The sequence below is a fragment of the Motacilla alba genome, chromosome 26 (genome assembly GCF_015832195.1).
Source record: "Motacilla alba alba isolate MOTALB_02 chromosome 26, Motacilla_alba_V1.0_pri, whole genome shotgun sequence".
Classification (NCBI taxonomy): Eukaryota; Metazoa; Chordata; class Aves; order Passeriformes; family Motacillidae; genus Motacilla; species Motacilla alba.
Genome location: NC_052041.1, coordinates 3278875 through 3296665, shown reverse-complemented (window position 1 = coordinate 3296665; position 17791 = coordinate 3278875). Strand labels below are relative to the sequence as shown.

At 56.7% G+C, this 17791-nt stretch overlaps 2 protein-coding genes across 2 annotated transcripts in view; both read right to left on the bottom strand.

Annotated features, from left to right (window-relative positions):
- The window catches only part of ELK4 (ETS transcription factor ELK4), an 11294-nt gene extending 9533 nt beyond the window's left edge, over positions 1-1761 (bottom strand). Inside the window, 1 exon segment of the mRNA XM_038162257.1 lies at positions 1559-1761. The gene's annotated coding sequence lies outside the window, so the exon portion shown is untranslated.
- An 8978-nt stretch (positions 1762-10739) lies between these two features.
- LOC119711739 (Krueppel-like factor 1) lies at positions 10740-15990 on the bottom strand. The gene is made up of 3 exons (XM_038162267.1): positions 15921-15990; positions 11944-13266; positions 10740-10952 (listed from the first exon to the last, which is right to left on the bottom strand). The coding sequence occupies exons 2-3, from the start codon at positions 13209-13211 to the stop codon at positions 10775-10777; spliced, it is 1446 nt and encodes a 481-aa protein (XP_038018195.1). The 5' UTR covers positions 13212-13266; positions 15921-15990; the 3' UTR covers positions 10740-10774.
- Between the last annotated feature and the right edge of the window lie 1801 nt (positions 15991-17791).

The window sequence follows — 17791 nt, the reverse complement described above, 5'->3', positions numbered from 1 at the left end:
TCATTTTAGAAAGAGCCTAGTGTGAAAAAAAAAAACCAAAAAATCCACAAACCTACTGTCCAAACCCTTTTCCAGAGCACACACAGGTGAAACGCCAGGTGAAAGCCTCTTGTGTTTGTAAAACAGAGGAATTAAACAACAAATTCAAACCAGAGCTGCGGAATTCTACACTCGGTGTGGAATGGCAGGAGCCTCCGAAGCAGACCCCTGCCTCGCCCAGGAGCTGCTCCTCAGAAATCCAGACAAAACATGAATTCAGCACTTAAAAACCAAGCACGGCTCCGGAGGTTTGTCCAGCCCTGCTGGGGATTTTTGGGGATGGAGAGGAAGGGAGGGAGCTGGAGGTGGAATACAGGTATGGGATGTGTGTGTGTGTGCATGAGAGAACACCAAATAAAAAGCAGGATTTGCAGGATTTGCATACTTTCTCCTCTGCCTCCCCTATTGATGTGGGCAGGAATCCACCCAGTTCAGACAGGGGAGTGCGGGAGGATGAAAAAAAAAATAATAGTGGTGAGGAATTAAAAAAAAAACCAGCAGCCATTGGATCCAAACAGCCCTTGGAGCCAAATAAGCAAAGGCTGGATCCAAACAACGGCTGGGCTCGGCCTGCAAAGCCCTGAGCCCAAAAATCTCCTGCACCCAAAAATCTCCTGTGTCCCACCAAGGAACCTCTGGATCCAAACAGGCAATTCCTGCACCCAAAAATCTCCTGCACCCAAAAATTCCCTGCATTCCCCCCATGAACCTCTGGATCCAAACAGGCAATTCCTGCACCCAAAAATCTCCTGCATCCCACCAAGGAACCTCTGGATCCAAACAGGCAATTCCTGGATCAAAAATCTCCTGCACCCAAAGATTCCCTGCATCCCACCAAGGAACCTCTGGATCCAAACAGGCAATTCCTGCCCCCAAAAATCTCCTGGATCTCACCAAGCAAGCCCTGGACCCAAACAAACTCCAGGATTCCACCCAGCAATAGCTGGATCCAAACAACTCTAAGATCTAAACAAGCAATTCCTGCACCCAAAAATCTCCTGCATCCCACCACCCAACCTGTGACTCCAAACAACCCCTGGACCCCAAAAACCGATTTCTGCACCCAAAAATCTCCCGAATCCCAAAATCCTCAGGATCCCACCATCCAACCTCTGACTCCTAACAACCCCTCAAGCCAAAAACCAATTCCTGCACCCAAAAATCTCCAGGATCCCAAAATCCTCATGCTCCCACCACTCAACGTCTGACTCCAAACAACCCCCGGACCCAAAAATCCAGTTCCTAGACCCAAAAATCTCCAGGATCCCACCAACCAACCTCTGGAGCCCACAAACCTCCAGGATCCCGAAATCTCCGGGACGCACCAACCACCCCCGGGACTGAAGGAAGCCCCTCGAGCCCGGATCCACAGCAGCCCCAGGCTGCCCCGGCCCAGCCCCAGCCCCGTTCGGGCCGCTCTCCGTGCCCGGTCCCGGCCCCGAGGGGCAGCCCCGGGGGCACCGCCCGCGCCCCGCAGCCCGGCCCGCCGCTCCCCCCCGAGCCCTCCGCCTCCGCTCACCGAGGAGGAGCCCCGCCGGTGCCCGGGTGCCGTCGGGTGCCGGAGCTGGGCGCGGCCCCCCCGCCGTCCCTCATGCCCGGCGCGGCCGCCGGGGCCGCATCCCGGGCGGGCGGGCGGAGCCGGGCGGGCAGCGCGGGGCGGCCGCCTTCCACACGGCCGGGGGCGCGCGCGCGCGGGGGACCCTCCGCGGCCGCCGTAGCGCCGCTTCCGCCCACGGGCCCGCGGAGCTCGCGGGAGGCGGCCAATCGGAGCGCGGCACCGCGAGGCGCCGGGCCAATGGGAAGGCGCGCTGCGGGCGAGGGGCGGGGTTAGGGGCGGGGCCTGGAGGGCGGGCGGGACGCGCGGTCCCGGTGCCCGGGCCGGGCCATGTGCGCGGGCCCGGCCCCGAACTGGGCCCGAACCGGCCTCGAACCGGTCCCGAACCGGCCTCGAACAGCCCCGAACCGGCTTCGAACGGGCCCCAAACGGCTCCGGAACCGGCCCCGAACGGGCTCCGAACGGGCCCCGAACGGCTCCGGAACCGGCCCCGAACGGGCTCCGAACCGGCCTCGAACAGCCCCGAACCGGCTTCGAACGGGCCTCAAACGGCTCCGGAACCGGCCCCGAACGGGCTCCGAAACGGCCCCGAACCGGCCTCGAACCGGTCCCGAACCGGCCTCGAACGGGCGCCGAACGTGTCCGAACCGGCCTCGAGCCAGACCCGAACGGACTCCGAATGGCCCCGAACGGCGCCGAACCGATCCCGGACGATCCCGAACTTGTCCCGAATGGCTCCGAGTAGCCCCGAATGGTCCCGAATAGCCTCGAACGGCCCCGAATGGTCCCGAAGCGGCCCCGCCGCGCCCCCAGCCCCCGCCGGCCCTCAGGGGCTCTGGGCAGAGCCCGCAGGCTCTTCTCGCCCCCCTCACATGAGGTGTTGAGGGAAAATGGGGCGCAGCACGTCAAAATGGTTCAAAATTTCAAAATAACCCTCTGTATTCTACTAGGATACATGGTGGTGAGCTCTGTTCACAGAGCGGGGAGACAAAACAGTTCCTGCTGTAGCTGGGGACCAAGGACAAATGATCCAAACCTCAGCCCAAGAGCACAAACAGTGTGGAATGAAGAGAGAAAAACAAGGATGGGACTGCATGGGCTGGAGATGTAATTGGACAATTAACTCCAATATGCAAATGGAGCAGAACTTATAAAAGTGAGAGACCCCATGACCAGCTGTCCATTTTTTGACCATTTGTGTTCATCTTGGGTCCATTTTTTGGCCATTTGGGTTCATCTTGGGTCCATTTTTTGGCCATTTGGGTTCATCTTGGGTCTATTTTGTGACCATTTTGGGTTGCGCTGCCCAAGCTGGATCCACTGAGGCCTTGCAATAAATCCCTGTTTTATTCTTTAGCTCTGTCTGGTCTCAGTTCTAGCTCAGCCTTCGCAGGGCCTCAGGAGGGCTGGTGATGCTGGAGCTCATTTCAGCTGCTCCTGCAGTGCCCTGGAGTGGTTTGGGGTCCCTAAAGACACCTTCCACCATCCCCGGCTGCTCCAGCCCGGCCTGGGACACCCCCAGGGATCCAGGGGCAGCCACGGATCCTCTGGGAATTCCATCCCAGCCAGGAATTCCTTCCCGAAATCCCATCTCTCCCTGCCCTCTGCCTGTGGGAAGCCATTCCCTGTGTCCTGGCACTCCAGGCCCTCCTCCAAAGCTCCTCTCCACCTCTCCTTTATCACAACTTTCTGCACAGAAAAAGCAGGATGAGATAAAAACAAGGGAAGCCAGAGAATTTAGGATTTGATGAAGGACAGGGGTTTCCCCCAGAGCACATTGTCACGAGGAGAGAGGAAGTTTTCAGCCAGGCTGGCCATTAGTTATTCATTTACAGAAGTTCATTTTCTTTTAAAATGCAGCAGAGTTAAGAGCATTTTGCATTTTTCCCAGCTCCACTTTCAAAAAAAAAAAAAGAAAACCAGACAAAAACCAACCAAAAAACCCAAAAAAACCCCAAAATAACCCCAAAAATAACAAAAAAACACCCCAAAAACACAAAAAACCCCAAAAAACAAACAAACAAAACTCTGAAAGGGAGCAGGCAGGGAGAAGAATGAAAGGAGGAAAATAAACAAAAATCCCTCCAGAATCAGTTTCCTCAGCTTTCAAAATAATTAAACCTTCTGAAGTGAAAGCCTGGACATTCATCAGGCAGTATTTCCACATCATCAGAGCTGCTTTTCCCGGGGGAATGCCCGAGCCAGGAGCATCCCAGGCTTTTCCCCGTGCCCACCCCTCTTTTCTGCCCCCCCTCTTTACCCTGGAGTCCCTTTCCCCCAGCAAACCCCAGAACAAAGAGGGAAACCAAGCAAAACCCTCCCAGGCTCTTCCTGTCGAGTCACAGGTGGGAGCTTTGCCAGCACCTCCAGCTCAATCCCATTTTTTGGGACAGCTCCAGCACCTGGCTGTGCTCAGCTCGCTCCCAAATCCAGCTGGTTCCTCCAGGAGCTCCCGTGGGGATGGAAAAATCTCCCTTGGGAAGAATCTCCACCGCTCCACATCCTCCCCTGGTTTTGTCTCCGCTCCCCACCGCCACCCCCCAAAAATTTTGGCACTCAGGGGAAAAAAATGCAGGAGCTGAACCCCCCAAAAAAGCAGCACAGAGAGGAGCAGCACCCAAAAATCAACCCCAAGCTCCTAAAGCTGCATCACAGCGGTGGCTGCAGTGACAATCAACCTTTTTTTATTTTAGGGGGATAAGAAATTTCCTACTTCGTGCAACTCCCATTTTGTTCTGCTCCCACTGCCGGGTGTTTGCAATTCAACGTGGGCTTGTTCCTATCTTAGACAGCATCAGCCAGGGGAAAAAATATAGGACAGACAAAGGGATGGAATAAAAATCAAGCAGGGAATGAGGCAGGAAAAAAAAGACAAGAAGCTCATGTGCAGAGAGATTTTAGGAAAGCGGCGCCCGTGTAAACAGCTCCCATTTTAACGGGGAAGAGGCAGCAGAAAAGGGAAAATAAACATATTTAATTGGGGATTTCTGGTGAATGTTAATCAGGTGGCAGCGCTTGGAAAATGGATTTTGCAATTTCCGAGGCGAGGACAGAGCTGTGGCGGGGTACAGAGCCCCACTTCTAGGAAAACACAGGACAGCCCAGGCAGGGGAGAAAGAATTCCAAAACTCACCCCAACCCTCCCTGCATGGCTCCTGGCTGGAGAGGGGGGCAGGAGGGAATGGGAAGCACAGGGAGAAGCCAGAACATTCTGCAGCGGCTGATCCAGCCCGCCAGGGCCCTGCTCCAGCACGAGGAGCTGTGTCTTGGTTTGAACAGCCAGGTTCTGCTAAGGAAGGAGCCTGCCCTGAAGTGGGAAATGTAAACCCCCTCCTCTGAATTGTGATAGTTTTGGAATTAAGGGGCTCCGAGGCAAAGATATGGGAATAGGAATAACAGTTCTTTATTAGGAACATTAAAACGCAGATGCAATAGCACAAAAAAGAAAACAAACCACTGAGAGAGTCAGGGCAGGAGCTGAGCCCTGTGGGTCAGGGTGGTGGCAGCAGTGCCATTCCATGGGGGCTCAGCCCTCCTGCAGGGCCAGCTGTGGTTCTGCTGGAGCAGGGATCCTGGGCAAGGGGGGAGTTTCCCTCTGAAGCTCCAGGGCTGCTGGAGATGGGTCTGGGAACGCAAGGAAGAAGAAAGCTGCTCCTCTGGGAATGCAGGGGGCAAAGGCTGCTGTGCTGTTCCCAGGGTCAGATTGTGTCCAGGTAGGAATGCTTGGCTCCTCCCCTGGGCGGAGCATCTCCCCATGGGATGATGGAATTTTCTCAGCCATGCAGGGACACTCACTGGCCCATGAACAGAAGATCATTAATAATTAATGGCCCATTAACAGAAGATTTCCACCTTTTGTCCCTCAGGGCAGGGAGCTGGCCCAGCTGGTGGCTGGAGGAGCACTCAATTGTCCCTCTCTGATTTTCAGGTCCCATTCCCACAAAGGCCCTTCCCTGCTCCTCTAGGAAAACCCCAGCTCTGATTTTCTCCCCCCCCAGCGATGTTCTGCTGCTGAACCACTGTGAGCAGCAGAAACTCCTCCAAGAACTGCATTTCCCCCCAGTAAAAATGAAACGTGGAAGGGAGAATCATTAATAGAAATCCAGTTCTGACTTCCTAATGCTGTGATCCATCTTAGGGCTGTATTTCCACAGGGGCTTTAAAGCAGGATTTGCAGTGGCCCTTGGCTCATCCTGCAGGATGAGCAGCCAGCACGAGCTCCACGTGGGCAGCGCGGCGATGTCACTGCTGTCACTCGTGCTGCCGGGGAGGGAGGGAGGGAGGCAGGGAGGGCTCTGCTGCTCCTGCTTTCCCCACAGCCCCAGCTGCAAATTTAGCAACAGCGCCTGAGCTCCTCTTTGTGCTCTCCCACGTGCTGCCCTGCTCCAGCTCCGGCTGCCTGCGTGGAGTTCTTCAAAAGCTCTGCTTAGCAACCTGGCAGCCCTGGCTGCAGTGCCAGGCAGCCGCTCCTGCCATCCCAGTCCTGCCATTCCCTCCTGCCATTCCCTCCTGCCATATCACTCCTGCCATCCCGCTCCTGCCATCCTGCTCCAGTCATTCCCTTCCTGACATCCCACTCCTGCTATTCCCACTTCTTCCTATTCCCTTCCTGCCATTCCCACTCCTGCCATTCCAACTCCTTACCATTCCTGGTCCTCCCATTCCCACTCTTCCCACTCCTACTCCCGCCATTCCATTCCCCTCCTGCCATTCCCACTCTTCCCATTCCCCTCCTGCCATTCCCACTCCTTCCCAGTCCCACTCTTCTCATTCCCCTCCTGCCATTCCTGGCCCTGCCATTCCCCTCCTGCCATTCCATCCCCCTCCAGCCATTCCCCCTCCTCCAGCAGGGAATCGGTGGCCAGCGCAGGGCCCTGCTCCCTCTCAGCCCCGCCAAGGGCCAGGTGACCCCCTGGTGACACTCATGTCCTCTCCTGTGATCCCCAGTGACACTGGTGTCCCCTCCCGTGACCCCTGAAGTGGCGGGAGGAGCCTCATCCCTGCTGCTTCCAGCAGGAGCATTTCTGGGCAGCTCCATCCTCACCGGAGCAAAGCAGAGGCAATTGCCGAGCCCTCAGCAAAGCTTTAGAGCCACCCAGAGCCCCCAGAGGGGAGCAGGTGAGACTCCGAGGGGCATTGCACAGGAGATACGGATCTAGGGTGGTTTATTTGATAAAAATATCTCCTCTCCCTTTGTGGCGGGCTGAAAGGCATGGCAAAACAAGCCAGGAGAGATCTAAGTCCCGGCTCCCAGCACTCCCACCCTGTCCTCCACAGCAGAGCCACCCCAGGAGCTGCGTGGCCCCTCTGCAGAACAGAGAAATGTGGATTCACATTCTCTGTAAAATCCCTTCGCCCAGGATTTTTCTCCTGGGAAGCTGAGAAGCCTCAGAGAAAAGGGAAACAAATATTATCTGATTTGCTTCTCCTGTGTTTTGCTCCTTTGGAATGTGTTTGGGGATTGTTCACCCATAGGGGATTGTTGCATTGGGTTCATGGGAGTTGTTTTCACTCTTTGGCCAGTCAGGGCCAAGCTGTGTCAGACTCTGGAGAGAGTCATGAGTTTCATTATTATCTTTTAGCCCTCTGTCTGTATCCTTTCTGTGTTCTTTAGCACAGTTTAGTGTGGCATTCTTTAATATAATACAGATCATAAAATAATAAATCAGCCTTCTGAGAACACGGAGACAGATTCATCACTCCTTCCTTCATTGGGGCACCCCGCAAATACAGTAGAGAAGTGCGTTGGGTTGAGGATGAACCCCAAACCTTCTCACCGCAAACCCTGGAAGCTCTGCTAGCTCCGAAATGCCTGCGGCGCAGAGCGGAGGGAGGCAGGACGGGGCAGGTCCGGGAGCAGCAGGGAGTGCTGTGAGAGCATCTGGAGGCAGGCAGAGCAGCAAAGGGGGCAGATAAAAGAACGAGACGGGCGTGAGTCCGGCTGGCACGGGGCCTGGCACAGAGCCCTGTGGAAAACGGCATGGAGCGACCTGAGCAAGGTTGGCACAGAGACCCAAGGCAAAGGGGGCACGGAGCGACCTGAGCCAGGAAGGAACAATGAGTGGGCACAGAACCCCATGGCAAAAAGGGCACAGAGAGAACTGAGCCAGGATGACACATCGTACAGGCAAAGAGCCGCGTGGCAAAGGGGGCACAGAGAGAGCTGAGCCAGGCCCCAACGGAGCCACATACAGAGCCACCCATTCCTGGTCTCATTTTGCAGAGATCCATGGGCACTCTCAAAGCAGCCCGAGTTGGCACAGGTGGCAGCTTGTCCCTGGGCGGCATCTTCAGATTCGCGGAAATCCAGCGGGCAGCCGGCCCCGAAGGACCAAGGGCCTACCTGGTACAGACAAAGGCTTCTGCCCGGGGAAACAAAACGGACCAGGGGGGCATGGGGGGCATGGAGCAAGCTCCGAACCAGGCTGGCACACGGGCTGGCACAGACCCCAGAGCAAAGGGGGCACGGAGTGAACTGAGCCTGGCAAAGCCTCTGGAACAGTAGGCAGCCCAAAACAGGCTCAGGCAGAGCCAGCTGCTGGTCCTGCAGCATCCCCCCCAGCCGGGCTGCGCTCCTCCTGGCACATGGCACACCTGGCACAGCTGGCACATCTGTCACACCTGTCTCTTTGGTCACATTCTGTCACATCTGGTCACACCTCTCCAACCTCTGAAGTCCCAACCTCTCCAAACCTTTCCCTCTGCTGTCCCAGCCTGCCCTCCACAGGACATCGAGAAGAGCTGAGCTGATTTCCCCACCGTGCTTAGGGTACAACTCAACTCCCCTGCCCAGAGCAGCTCACGGGCAGCACGTGGAGCTGTGCCCTGCCAGGGCATCGGGGCTTCAGCAGGAGGGCACGAGCCCAGCCCGGCTCAGAGCCTGCAGGCACGAGAAACCAGCCCGAGACAGGCTGGCACAGCCACGTGGAAAGGACAGCCGGCCCTGCCGCAGCTCCTGACGCTGAGCTGTGTTTGTACAAGAGCCTCCTTCCCTCCCAGATGTTTGCAAAAGCTCGGGGAGTTGGCACCGCAGCGAGGAGCTGGACTTTAATTAACCCCAAGGCAAACAGGAGGAGGACGTCAGCAGCCTGGAGCTGCTCTGCTCCCCTGGCAGGAGCTTCCAGCTCCTCACACGTCCGTGTGTCCTCTTGGAAATGTCCTTCTGGGGTGGAGAGGGCTTGGCTGGTGCTGCTTGCTGTTCTCCTGCTCGCTTTGAGGCTCCATAAAATCCAACTGCTGCCCCTCTTACCTTGTCAAGCTCCCAGAGGACGCCACGGTGGCCAGGGCCAGCCAGCTGGGAAACCACCAGCACGAAAAAAAAGCAGATTTAGGGACAAAACAACCACGCTGGAAAGTGTCAATTGTGGCGTTCACATTTTCTGAAAAATCCCTTCGCCCAGGACCTTTCTCCTGGGGAGCTGAGAAGCCTCAGAGAAAAGGGAAACAAATATTATCTGATTTGCTTCTCCTGTGTTGTGCTCACGTGTGGAATGTGTTTGGGGATTGTTCACCCACAGGTGATTGTGTCATTGGTTTCTGTGAGTTGTTTTCACTCTTTGGCCAGTCAGGGCCAAGCTGTGTCAGACTCTGGAGAGAGTCACGAGTTTCATTATTATCTTTTAGCCCTCTGTCTGTATCCTTTCTGTGTTCTTTAGCACAGTTTAGTGTGGCATTCTTTAATATAATACAGATCATAAAATAATAAATCAGCCTGCTGAGAACACGGAGTCAGGTCCATCACTCCTGCCTTCATCGGGGCACCCCACAAATACCATAGTCAATATCTGCTGCAGCCCCCACGGCTGCTGCACAGCTCAGGCCCCATCCATCCCCGTTCCATCAGGGATGGAGGGACAGCACCCAGGAATGGTTCCCACTGCCAGAGCAGTGATAAATGGGATTTGGGAAGGGATTCCTGGCTGTGAGGATGATGAGGGGCTGTGATGGAATCCCCAGAAAATCCCTGGCTGCCCCTGGATCCCTGGAAGTATCCAAGGAGCACCCTGGGATGGCGGGAAGTGTCCCTGACCATGGGATGAGCTTTAAGGTCCCTCCCAACCCAAACCATTCTGGGATTCTGGGATTTTAGAACACCTAATTCCTATTTTACAGTGTGACCCCAACATTCCTACACGCACCCCAAATCCACGCTGATTTCCATCACATGTATTTCACAGAGCAGGGCCAGAAAGAACTTGGGAACATCATCACCCTTGAAAAGAGGCACAACAAAGTCTCCTGTCTGCTCAGGAGTCGCTTCCCCCTCCTCAGCAGCGGTTTCTGCTCTGTTTGCCCGCCCTGGGCTGGCAGGGAGGAGCAGCAGGAATTAACTCCCTTGCTGTGTCTTGGTTTGAACAGCCGGGTTCTGCTAAGGAAGGCAGGAGCCTCCCCTAAAATGGGAAATGTAAACCCCCTCCCTCCAAATTGTTACCATTTTGAAATTAAGGGGCTCTCAGGCAAAGATATGGGAGTGGGAATAACAGCTCTTTACTAGGGAAGAAAATTAAAATAAAATAAACAATGCAGTAAAACAAAACAACCCTGCCAGAGTCAGAGCAGGAGCTGAGCCCTGTGGGTCAGGGTGGTGGCAGCAGTGCCATTCCATGGGGGCTCAGCCCTCCTGCAGGGCCAGCTGTGCTCCTGCTGGAGCAGGGATCCTGCACAAGGGGGGAGTTTCCCTCTGAAGCTCCAGGGCTGCTGGAAATGGGCCTGGTGTTCCTCTGGGAATGCAGGGCAGGAGAAAGCTGCTCCTCTGGGAATGCAGGGGAGAAGAAAGCTGCTCCTCTGGGAATGCAGGGGAGAAGAAAGCTGCTCCTCTGGGAATGCAGGGGGAAAAGGCTCCTGGGGTGTCCCAAAGCTCAGAGTGTGTCCAGGTAGGAATGTTGGAAATGCCAGATTGTATCCAGGTAGGAATGTTGGAAATGCCAGATTGTATCCAGGTAGGAATGCTTGTCTCCTCCCCTGGGCGGAGCATCTCCCCATGGGATGATGGAATTTTCTCGGCCATGCAGGGACACTCACTGGCCATGAACAGAAGATCATTAACAATCAATGGCCCATGAGCAGCAGATGTCTCCTGGAGGCAGGATTGGCTGTGGAAGCGATACAGAAAGCTGCCCGATGAGCAGCAGATCCCCGCCCCAGCTGTGACACGTGGGGACAGAGCACACACGGTGGCAGTCAGGACGTGCTGGCCCCCGGCAGCGCCCCTGGGCTGCGGGGCTGGCCCCGGTGGATCCGCAGGTGCTTGCCCAGGTGGTCACTGCGGGCAAACTTCTTCTCACAGGCCGAGCACTGGTAGGGCTTGAGGCCGGAGTGGGAGCGCTTGTGGCGGGAGAGCTCGTCCGAGCGGGAGAACCTGCAGGAGGGCGGAAAGTGCAGATGATGTGATCGGCCCTCTGCAAATTGAAAAGGAATACTGAATGTGTTGTGTGGGAAAGTTATGTTGCATTAATTAGTAGCACTGTATTAATCCTTTTTTAAAAAAAATTATTTATTTATTTTTCTATTTATTCTTACTGCATATATTTGTATATACTTTATTTTATATATTCATAATTTATAGTTATTTGATTTATATTATTTATTTCTATTTATTTTATATATTATATATTAATAAATTTATATGTAATTTCTTTCTTATACATACTCATAATTTATAGATATTAATATATTTTTATTTATTTTTATTTATTTAATTAATATAGTATATATTTTATATATAATTTATTTTGCATATGCATAAATTATATATCTATATATTTAGTTTTATTTATTTGTTATTTATATATTTATATACATAATTTATGTATACATATTTCTAGTTTTTATATATTTTATATTTATTTATATTTATTATATTTTTATTGATTTAATTTTTAAGTTTTAGTTTTGCGGTAAATATAGTTTTAGGCTATAACATAATATTAAAATAGAAACTACGCGATGTAAGATACTAACTAAAACATATAAAATACTGGTTTTATTTTTTGATTCACAATAGAACTGTGATTAAAAAAGTCAGGCACAGTGACCCTGGCACGGAGCTCTGTCCCTGCCACAGCCTCCTGGCTCACCCCAGAGGGGACTGAGGCACCCCTGGCTCCTGAGATCAGCCCTTACAAGGGTTGCTAAAAATAAAATATGTAAAATAATATGTAAAATTCCTTTTTGAAGAAACAAAAGACAATTTAGTCACTCCTCAACAGAAGGCACCTTCCTGCCCAGGCTGGGTGACGCTCGGGTGGAAACGCTGTCCTGGAGCCGCACAGCCCGGAGCAGTGTGGGGGGAAGCTTTGTTCCCCCTGGGGCTGGGGATTCTCCCTGCGCATCCGGAGCCCCCCGCTCACCTCCAGCCGCAGTTGGGCCAGGCGCAGGTGTAGGGCTTCTCCCCCGTGTGCCGGCGGAAATGAGCCTTCAGGTGGGAGCTCTTGGAATAAACCTTCCCGCAGCCCGGGTGGGAGCAGCGGTGCGTGCGGAGCAGGGATGGGGGGCCCTGCTGGGCCCCGGGGGCTGCCTCGGCCTCCTGCACGTCCCCCGGCCCCGTGGGCACCGGCAGAGGGGCGATTCTGACGTATTTTTGGTCCAGGATGGTGCCAGGGGGCTGGAGCTGAGGCAGGACGGGCAGGTTCGGGCTCTGCAGGCTGATCAGCAGCTGGGCCACCCTGACACCCCCAGGCTGGGCTGGGGGGGTGATGCTGTCCATGGGGAGAGGCTGGAGCTGCAGGACAACGGGGATGCTGCCAGCAGCCAGCACCTGGTCACTAGCGGCCACCACATGGTCACCAGCAGCTAGTGCCTGGTCACCAACAGCCAGTGCCTGGTCACCAGTGGCCACCACCTGGTCACCAGCGGCCACCACATGGTCACCAACAGCCAGTGCCTGGTCACCAGCGGCCACCACCTGGTCACCAGCAATCAGCGCCTGGCCACCAGCAGCCAATGCCTGGTCATCAGCGGCCACCATATGGTCACCAGCGGCCACCACCTGGTCAGCAGCAGCTAGTGCCTGGCCAGCAGCCACCACCTGGTCACCAGCAGCCACCACGTGGTCACCAGCGGCCACCACCTGGTTACCAGTGGCCACCACCTGGTCACCAGCAATCAGCGCCTGGCCACCAGCAGCCAATGCCTGGTCATCAGCAGCCACCATATCGTCACCAGCAGCCAGTGCCTGGTCACCAGCAGCTGTCCCCACAGCGTTTGGGACGTGTCCTGCTCCTCCCTCGTGCGCTCTGGGGATGGGCTGTGCCCCAGAGCCGTGCTCAGCCTTGCTCTCCACCTTCCACCCCTCGGGGTGAGGCTCTCCTGCCTCGTCCCTGGGCAGCTCTGCCTTGTCCCTGAGGAACTCCTCGATCTCCTCCAGCGTGGGGATGAAGTGCTGCGAGAGGCAGAAGTCAGGCAGCCTGAGCTGAGCCTCGCTGAGCTGGGCTTTGGGGGGCTCCTCCTTGGCACCCTCGGCGTGGCCGGTGCCCTCCGGGTGGCCGCATGTCCTGTCACCGCCGTGTCCTGGCAGAAGGGACGGTGGCATCCTGCACTGCAGGGCACTGGCCAGGCTCTCGAGCAGGGAAGGGCTGGGCAGGGAGGGCAGCAGGTCCTGGCAGCTCACAGAGACCATTTGGTGCCTCCCCGGGAGCCGCTGGCAGAGCTCAGCTGGGGAAGTCTTGGTTCATCTGCAAGGGAACGGCACCGAGGTTATTTCCAAAGGAGAAAACAAACACGCAAGCCTCAACCTTTTAACAAAACCGGGCTGTGCACCGAAAAGAAAACAGCAGAACTGGCAGCCGCCTTTGTTTTTAAAGAGTCTGCTGCTGAAAAAACACGGCCCGACCGTTTTCCTCCGCTGGCTGCCAGCAAAGAGGCAGAGTCCCCCCGGGAGCAAACTTCTCTGGGGAGTTTCTGGAGGTGAAAACACACAAAGAAACCCTTCATCCCTCCCCGTGCCACCCCCGCCGGCGGGCAGCGCTGCTGCGCTGCAGGATGGCGCAGGGGATGACTCCTGATTAGCCAGGAGTTAATTGTGATCCTGGAGAGGCTGCCGGGGCTTCTCCACGCTGCAGGTGTGGGCAGGAGCACACCCTGGCACAGACAGGGCTGGCTTGGAGCTGCCCACCTGCACAGGTGACACCGAGCCAGCCCGAGCGCTGCTGCCAGCCCGCCCCGGGCGCTGGGGATGCTCAGCCGTGCCAGGGGCACCGCGGTGCCCGGACACGCCGCGGCTCTGCCCGGGCAGGTCTGCCCAGCCTCGGGCACGGCTCAGAGAGCGCCTCAGCCCGGCTGGAGCAAAGCAGGGCCTAAACAAAGGGAATTCTTTGATTCTCGCTCCAAACAGAGTCAAAATTGCTTATTAAAGCCACACTGGAGGTGTCCCCAGACTCCTCCTGATGGTGCCCTTGGCCTGTCTGCTGCGCTCACAATTTTTTCCTTTTTCCTTACTCCTTACTCCCTACTCCTTCCTCCTTTTTCCTTTCCTTTCCTTTCCTTTCCTTTCCTTTCCTTTCCTTTCCTTTCCTTTCCTTTCCTTTCCTTTCCTTTCCTTTCCTTTCCTTTCCTTTCCTTTCCTTTCCTTTCCTTTCCTTTCCTTTCCTTTCCCTTCCCCTTCCCCCGGGTCCCCTCCAGGACCCCGAGGACACAAACCCCACGTTTGCAAACAGCTGAGACAGAGCTCCTTGTGTCCCGGTGGGAGCTGTGTGCACTCAGGAGGTCTCTGGTGACTGTCACAGATGCCCCAGGCCCTGCTGGGGCTCAGGGGCTGGGAGGGAGCTGCCCAAGGACCCCCAGAGCAGCCACACACTGTCCCTGTCCCTGTCCCTGTCCCTGTCCTTTTCTGGAGCACCAAACCACCCAGGGCACAGGGATGTTTGTATCTAATGCAGAATTGGAGTTTCCAGGGGGAAAAAAAAACCTTTGTCCAAATCCCTCAAGAACTTTTTCCATGAGATTTCTGTGGAGCTGCAAACCAGTCGGGCCAGTCCTTGTTATCAGCGCTCCTCAGGGTCCTGAGAGCTGCCAGAGGGGATTGTGGAGCACTCTGGGTGCCACAGAAATGCTCTTCTCCTCGGGAAAGAACCCCCACGTGGTGCCAAACCTGCCAGGAACAAGAAGCGGGGGCACTCCCAGCATGTCCAGCACAGCTCTGCACTGTCACAAGTCACAGTGAGCAGGGACTGTCACTGTCACTGCTCACACGAGAGGTGAGGAGCTGTTCAGGCCAGTCTCAGCCTCCAGGCTTCACATTTTCATTGCAGCCCAAGTCTGTGCTCTGAACAAGCTCTTCCAGGCAGCTCCACTCCTTCCTCCCCTCCACTTCGAGGATCTTTTGTCTTTTCTTCTCCATCTCCTCTTTTGCAGGGAAAGCCTTCCCCCTCTGGCTACCAAAGGCTCCTGTTTACCTCTCCCAGAGTGTCCCAAAACCTGATTTTCCAAGCAGCTCCTGCAGAGCAGCCCGGGGATCTCCATCCCTCCAGCACGCCTCCAGGACAGCCGAATTCAACTCTGAGCTCCTCACGGAGCAAAACCCTCCTGCAGAGCTGACAGCGGGAATAAAAACGTGACCAGAGGGCAGGAATGTGCGCAGGTTGAGCTGCTGGCTCGGGGCTGAGGAGGTCCGAGCGAGGCAGCCCTGGGTGGGTTCCTGGAGCGCTCCCCTCCTGGGTTTCCCATCTCATTTGGGGCGCTGCTGATGCCCCAGCTGGCAGAGCAGTGCTGTGGGGCAAGGTGGCACATTCCGTGCCAACGAGCGCCTGTCACAGGTGTCGCTGCCCTGTCAATCCACTTTGCAGAATGCCACCAACGCTGTCACCCAGGCGCTGGCTGTGTCCCTGGAGCCGGGGCAGCGCCGGTCCCGAGCCTCCCTTGGCATTCGTGTCCCTGCAGTTTTTGCAAGCCCCAGAGAGCCCCGGGCCGCTGCAGGAGAGCAGCACGTGTGCGGCCCGGGCACATGAGAGCGGGACTCGCCCAAGGTCAGCCAACAAGCAGCGGGAGCTGGGAGCGCAGCCGAGGGTCACGGCTCCCCTCCCGTGACCGAGCGCCGGGAGCAAACACCTGTAACCTCCGGAACCGCCCGGGACCGTGCCGAACCGGGGCTCGCCGAGCCTTCGGGGACAAGCCCCGCGCTCCCGGCCGGTGCCACGCGTGGCCGGTCCCTCGGTGTAAAGCGATAGCAAGGACGAGCGAGGCTCCGGCTCCACCGCAGCCCCCCGGCGGGGCTCGGAGCGGGGGCGAGCCGGGCACAGCGAGCCCGGTGCTGCCGGTCACGCCCCCCTCCCCTGCCCCGGTGGCCCCGGGAGCGCCGGCAGCGGCACCCCGCGCCCCCCGCGCCCCTTACCCCGCTCCGCCGCCCGCGGCTCCCGCGGCTCCGCCGGGGGCGGCTCCCGGCCCGCCCCGCCCGCCGAGGGCTCGGCCGCGGCCGCCGCTGCCATTGGCACGGGAGCAGCGACCGGGAGGGGCACCGGGATGGCCCGGCCCGCTCCCGCCGGAGCGGATCCCGGAGGAGATGCCGCGGCCCCGCCGCTGTTTGCCGGCGCTGCTCGCTGACACCGGGGAAAGGAGGAGGAGGAGGAGAGTCCGGGCAGGGAGCGGGGCCGCTGGAATGCGGGGGGATCCAGGTGTGCGGGGGGTTGCATCCAGGGGGATCCAGGTGTGCGGGGGGTTCGCATCCAGGTGTGCGGGGGATCCAGGTGTGCGGGGGGTTCGGATCCAGGTGTGCGGGGAGGGTTCGGATCCAGGTGTGCGGGGGGTTCGCATCCAGGTGTGCGGGGGGTTCGGATCCAGGTGTGCGGGGGGTTGCATCCAGGGGATCCAGGTGTGCGGGGGGGTTTGGATCCAGGGGGATCCAGGTGTGGGCTGTGGGGGTGGTTTGGATCCAGGTGTGGGGGGGTTGCATCCAGGGGGATCCAGGTGTGCGGGGGGGTGGGGATTTGGATCCAGGGGGATCCAGGTGTGCGGGGGAGGTTTGGATCCAGGTGTGCAGGGGGGGGTTCAGATCCAGGGGGATCCAGGTGTGTGGGGGGGTATGGATCCAGGTGTGCGGGGGGTTTTGAACCCAAGTGGATCTAGAGTGGGAATTTTAAATCCAGGTGGATCCAGGTGTGCGACAGGATTTAAATCCGGGTGGATCCAGGGTGGAGGTTTTAAATCCAGGTGGATCCAGGTGTGTGTGGGGGGGTTTGAATCCAGGGAGGTCCAGATGTGTGGGGAGGTTTTGAACCCGCGTGGATCCAGGACAGGGATTTTAAATCCAGGCGGATCCAGGTGTGCGGCAGGATTTAAATCCAGGTGGATCCAGGCTGTGGGGATTTTAAATCCACGTGGATCCAACCGTGTGAGGGGTTTTAAACCCCAGTGGATCCAAAGTGGGGATTTTAAATCCAGGTGGATCCAGGTGTGTGTGAGGTTTTGAACCCACGTGGATCCAGGTGTGGGGGGACTTTGAATCCAGGTGGATCCCGGTGTGCAGGGGGTTTTTATCCAGGTGGATCCAGGTGTGCAGGGGTTTTGGGCAGGGCCGTAGCGCTCAGATGCTGCTGATGGGACAAGGAGTGAGGTGTGTCTTTGTTATGGCTTTGGGGTCCCTGAGGGTGGCTTTGGGCTGAGCCCCACCAAGCCACACCGAGCTCCTCTGCTCCGAGAGAAATGTGAGATTTTGGGTCTGAACAAAAACACCCGGGCGAAGGGAAGGCTTCAAATTTACAAAAACCAAAACAAAATTAAAAAAACCCCGAAGGTGCACAGAGACGGCGACCCGTGGCTGTTCCCCGGGTAGGGATTTTAAATTCAGGGGAATCCAGGTGTGTGGGGGGTCTTAAATCCAGGTGGATCCAGCAGTGCGGCAGGATTTAAATCCAGGTGTCACTGTGTGTCACTGACCCCGTGTCACAGCCTCGCAGCGCTCAGCATCACTGCTGATAACGCATCAGATAATTATTGATAATAATTAATAATACTCATTTATGGCCCTGCAGGGTTGGGAAGGTCTGAGCTCCCCTGAATCCTCAGGTACCCCGGCTGCCATGGTTCAGTCACGGAGGGCTTTGATTTACACCAGGTCACAAAATCCCTGGGGACAGCAGCCGGGAGCGGCTCCTGCTCGGGGTTTGTGCCGCACCTGGTGGGGATGAGCAGGATCGGAGCTTTTTGGGGGAAAAGGAGCGGCTGTGCGGCTCCAGGGCCGCGGGAACAGCCCGTCCCTTGCCGCGG

Coding starts and splice junctions, on each gene's coding strand:
- LOC119711739 (XM_038162267.1), bottom strand. CDS start 13,211: ATGGTCTCTGTGAGCTGCCAGGACCTGCTGCCCTCCCTGCCCAGCCCT. Junction 10,953..11,943: donor TGGCCCAACTGCGGCTGGAG/GTGAGCGGGGGG, acceptor GCCCTCCTGCAG/GTTCTCCCGCTCGGACGAGC.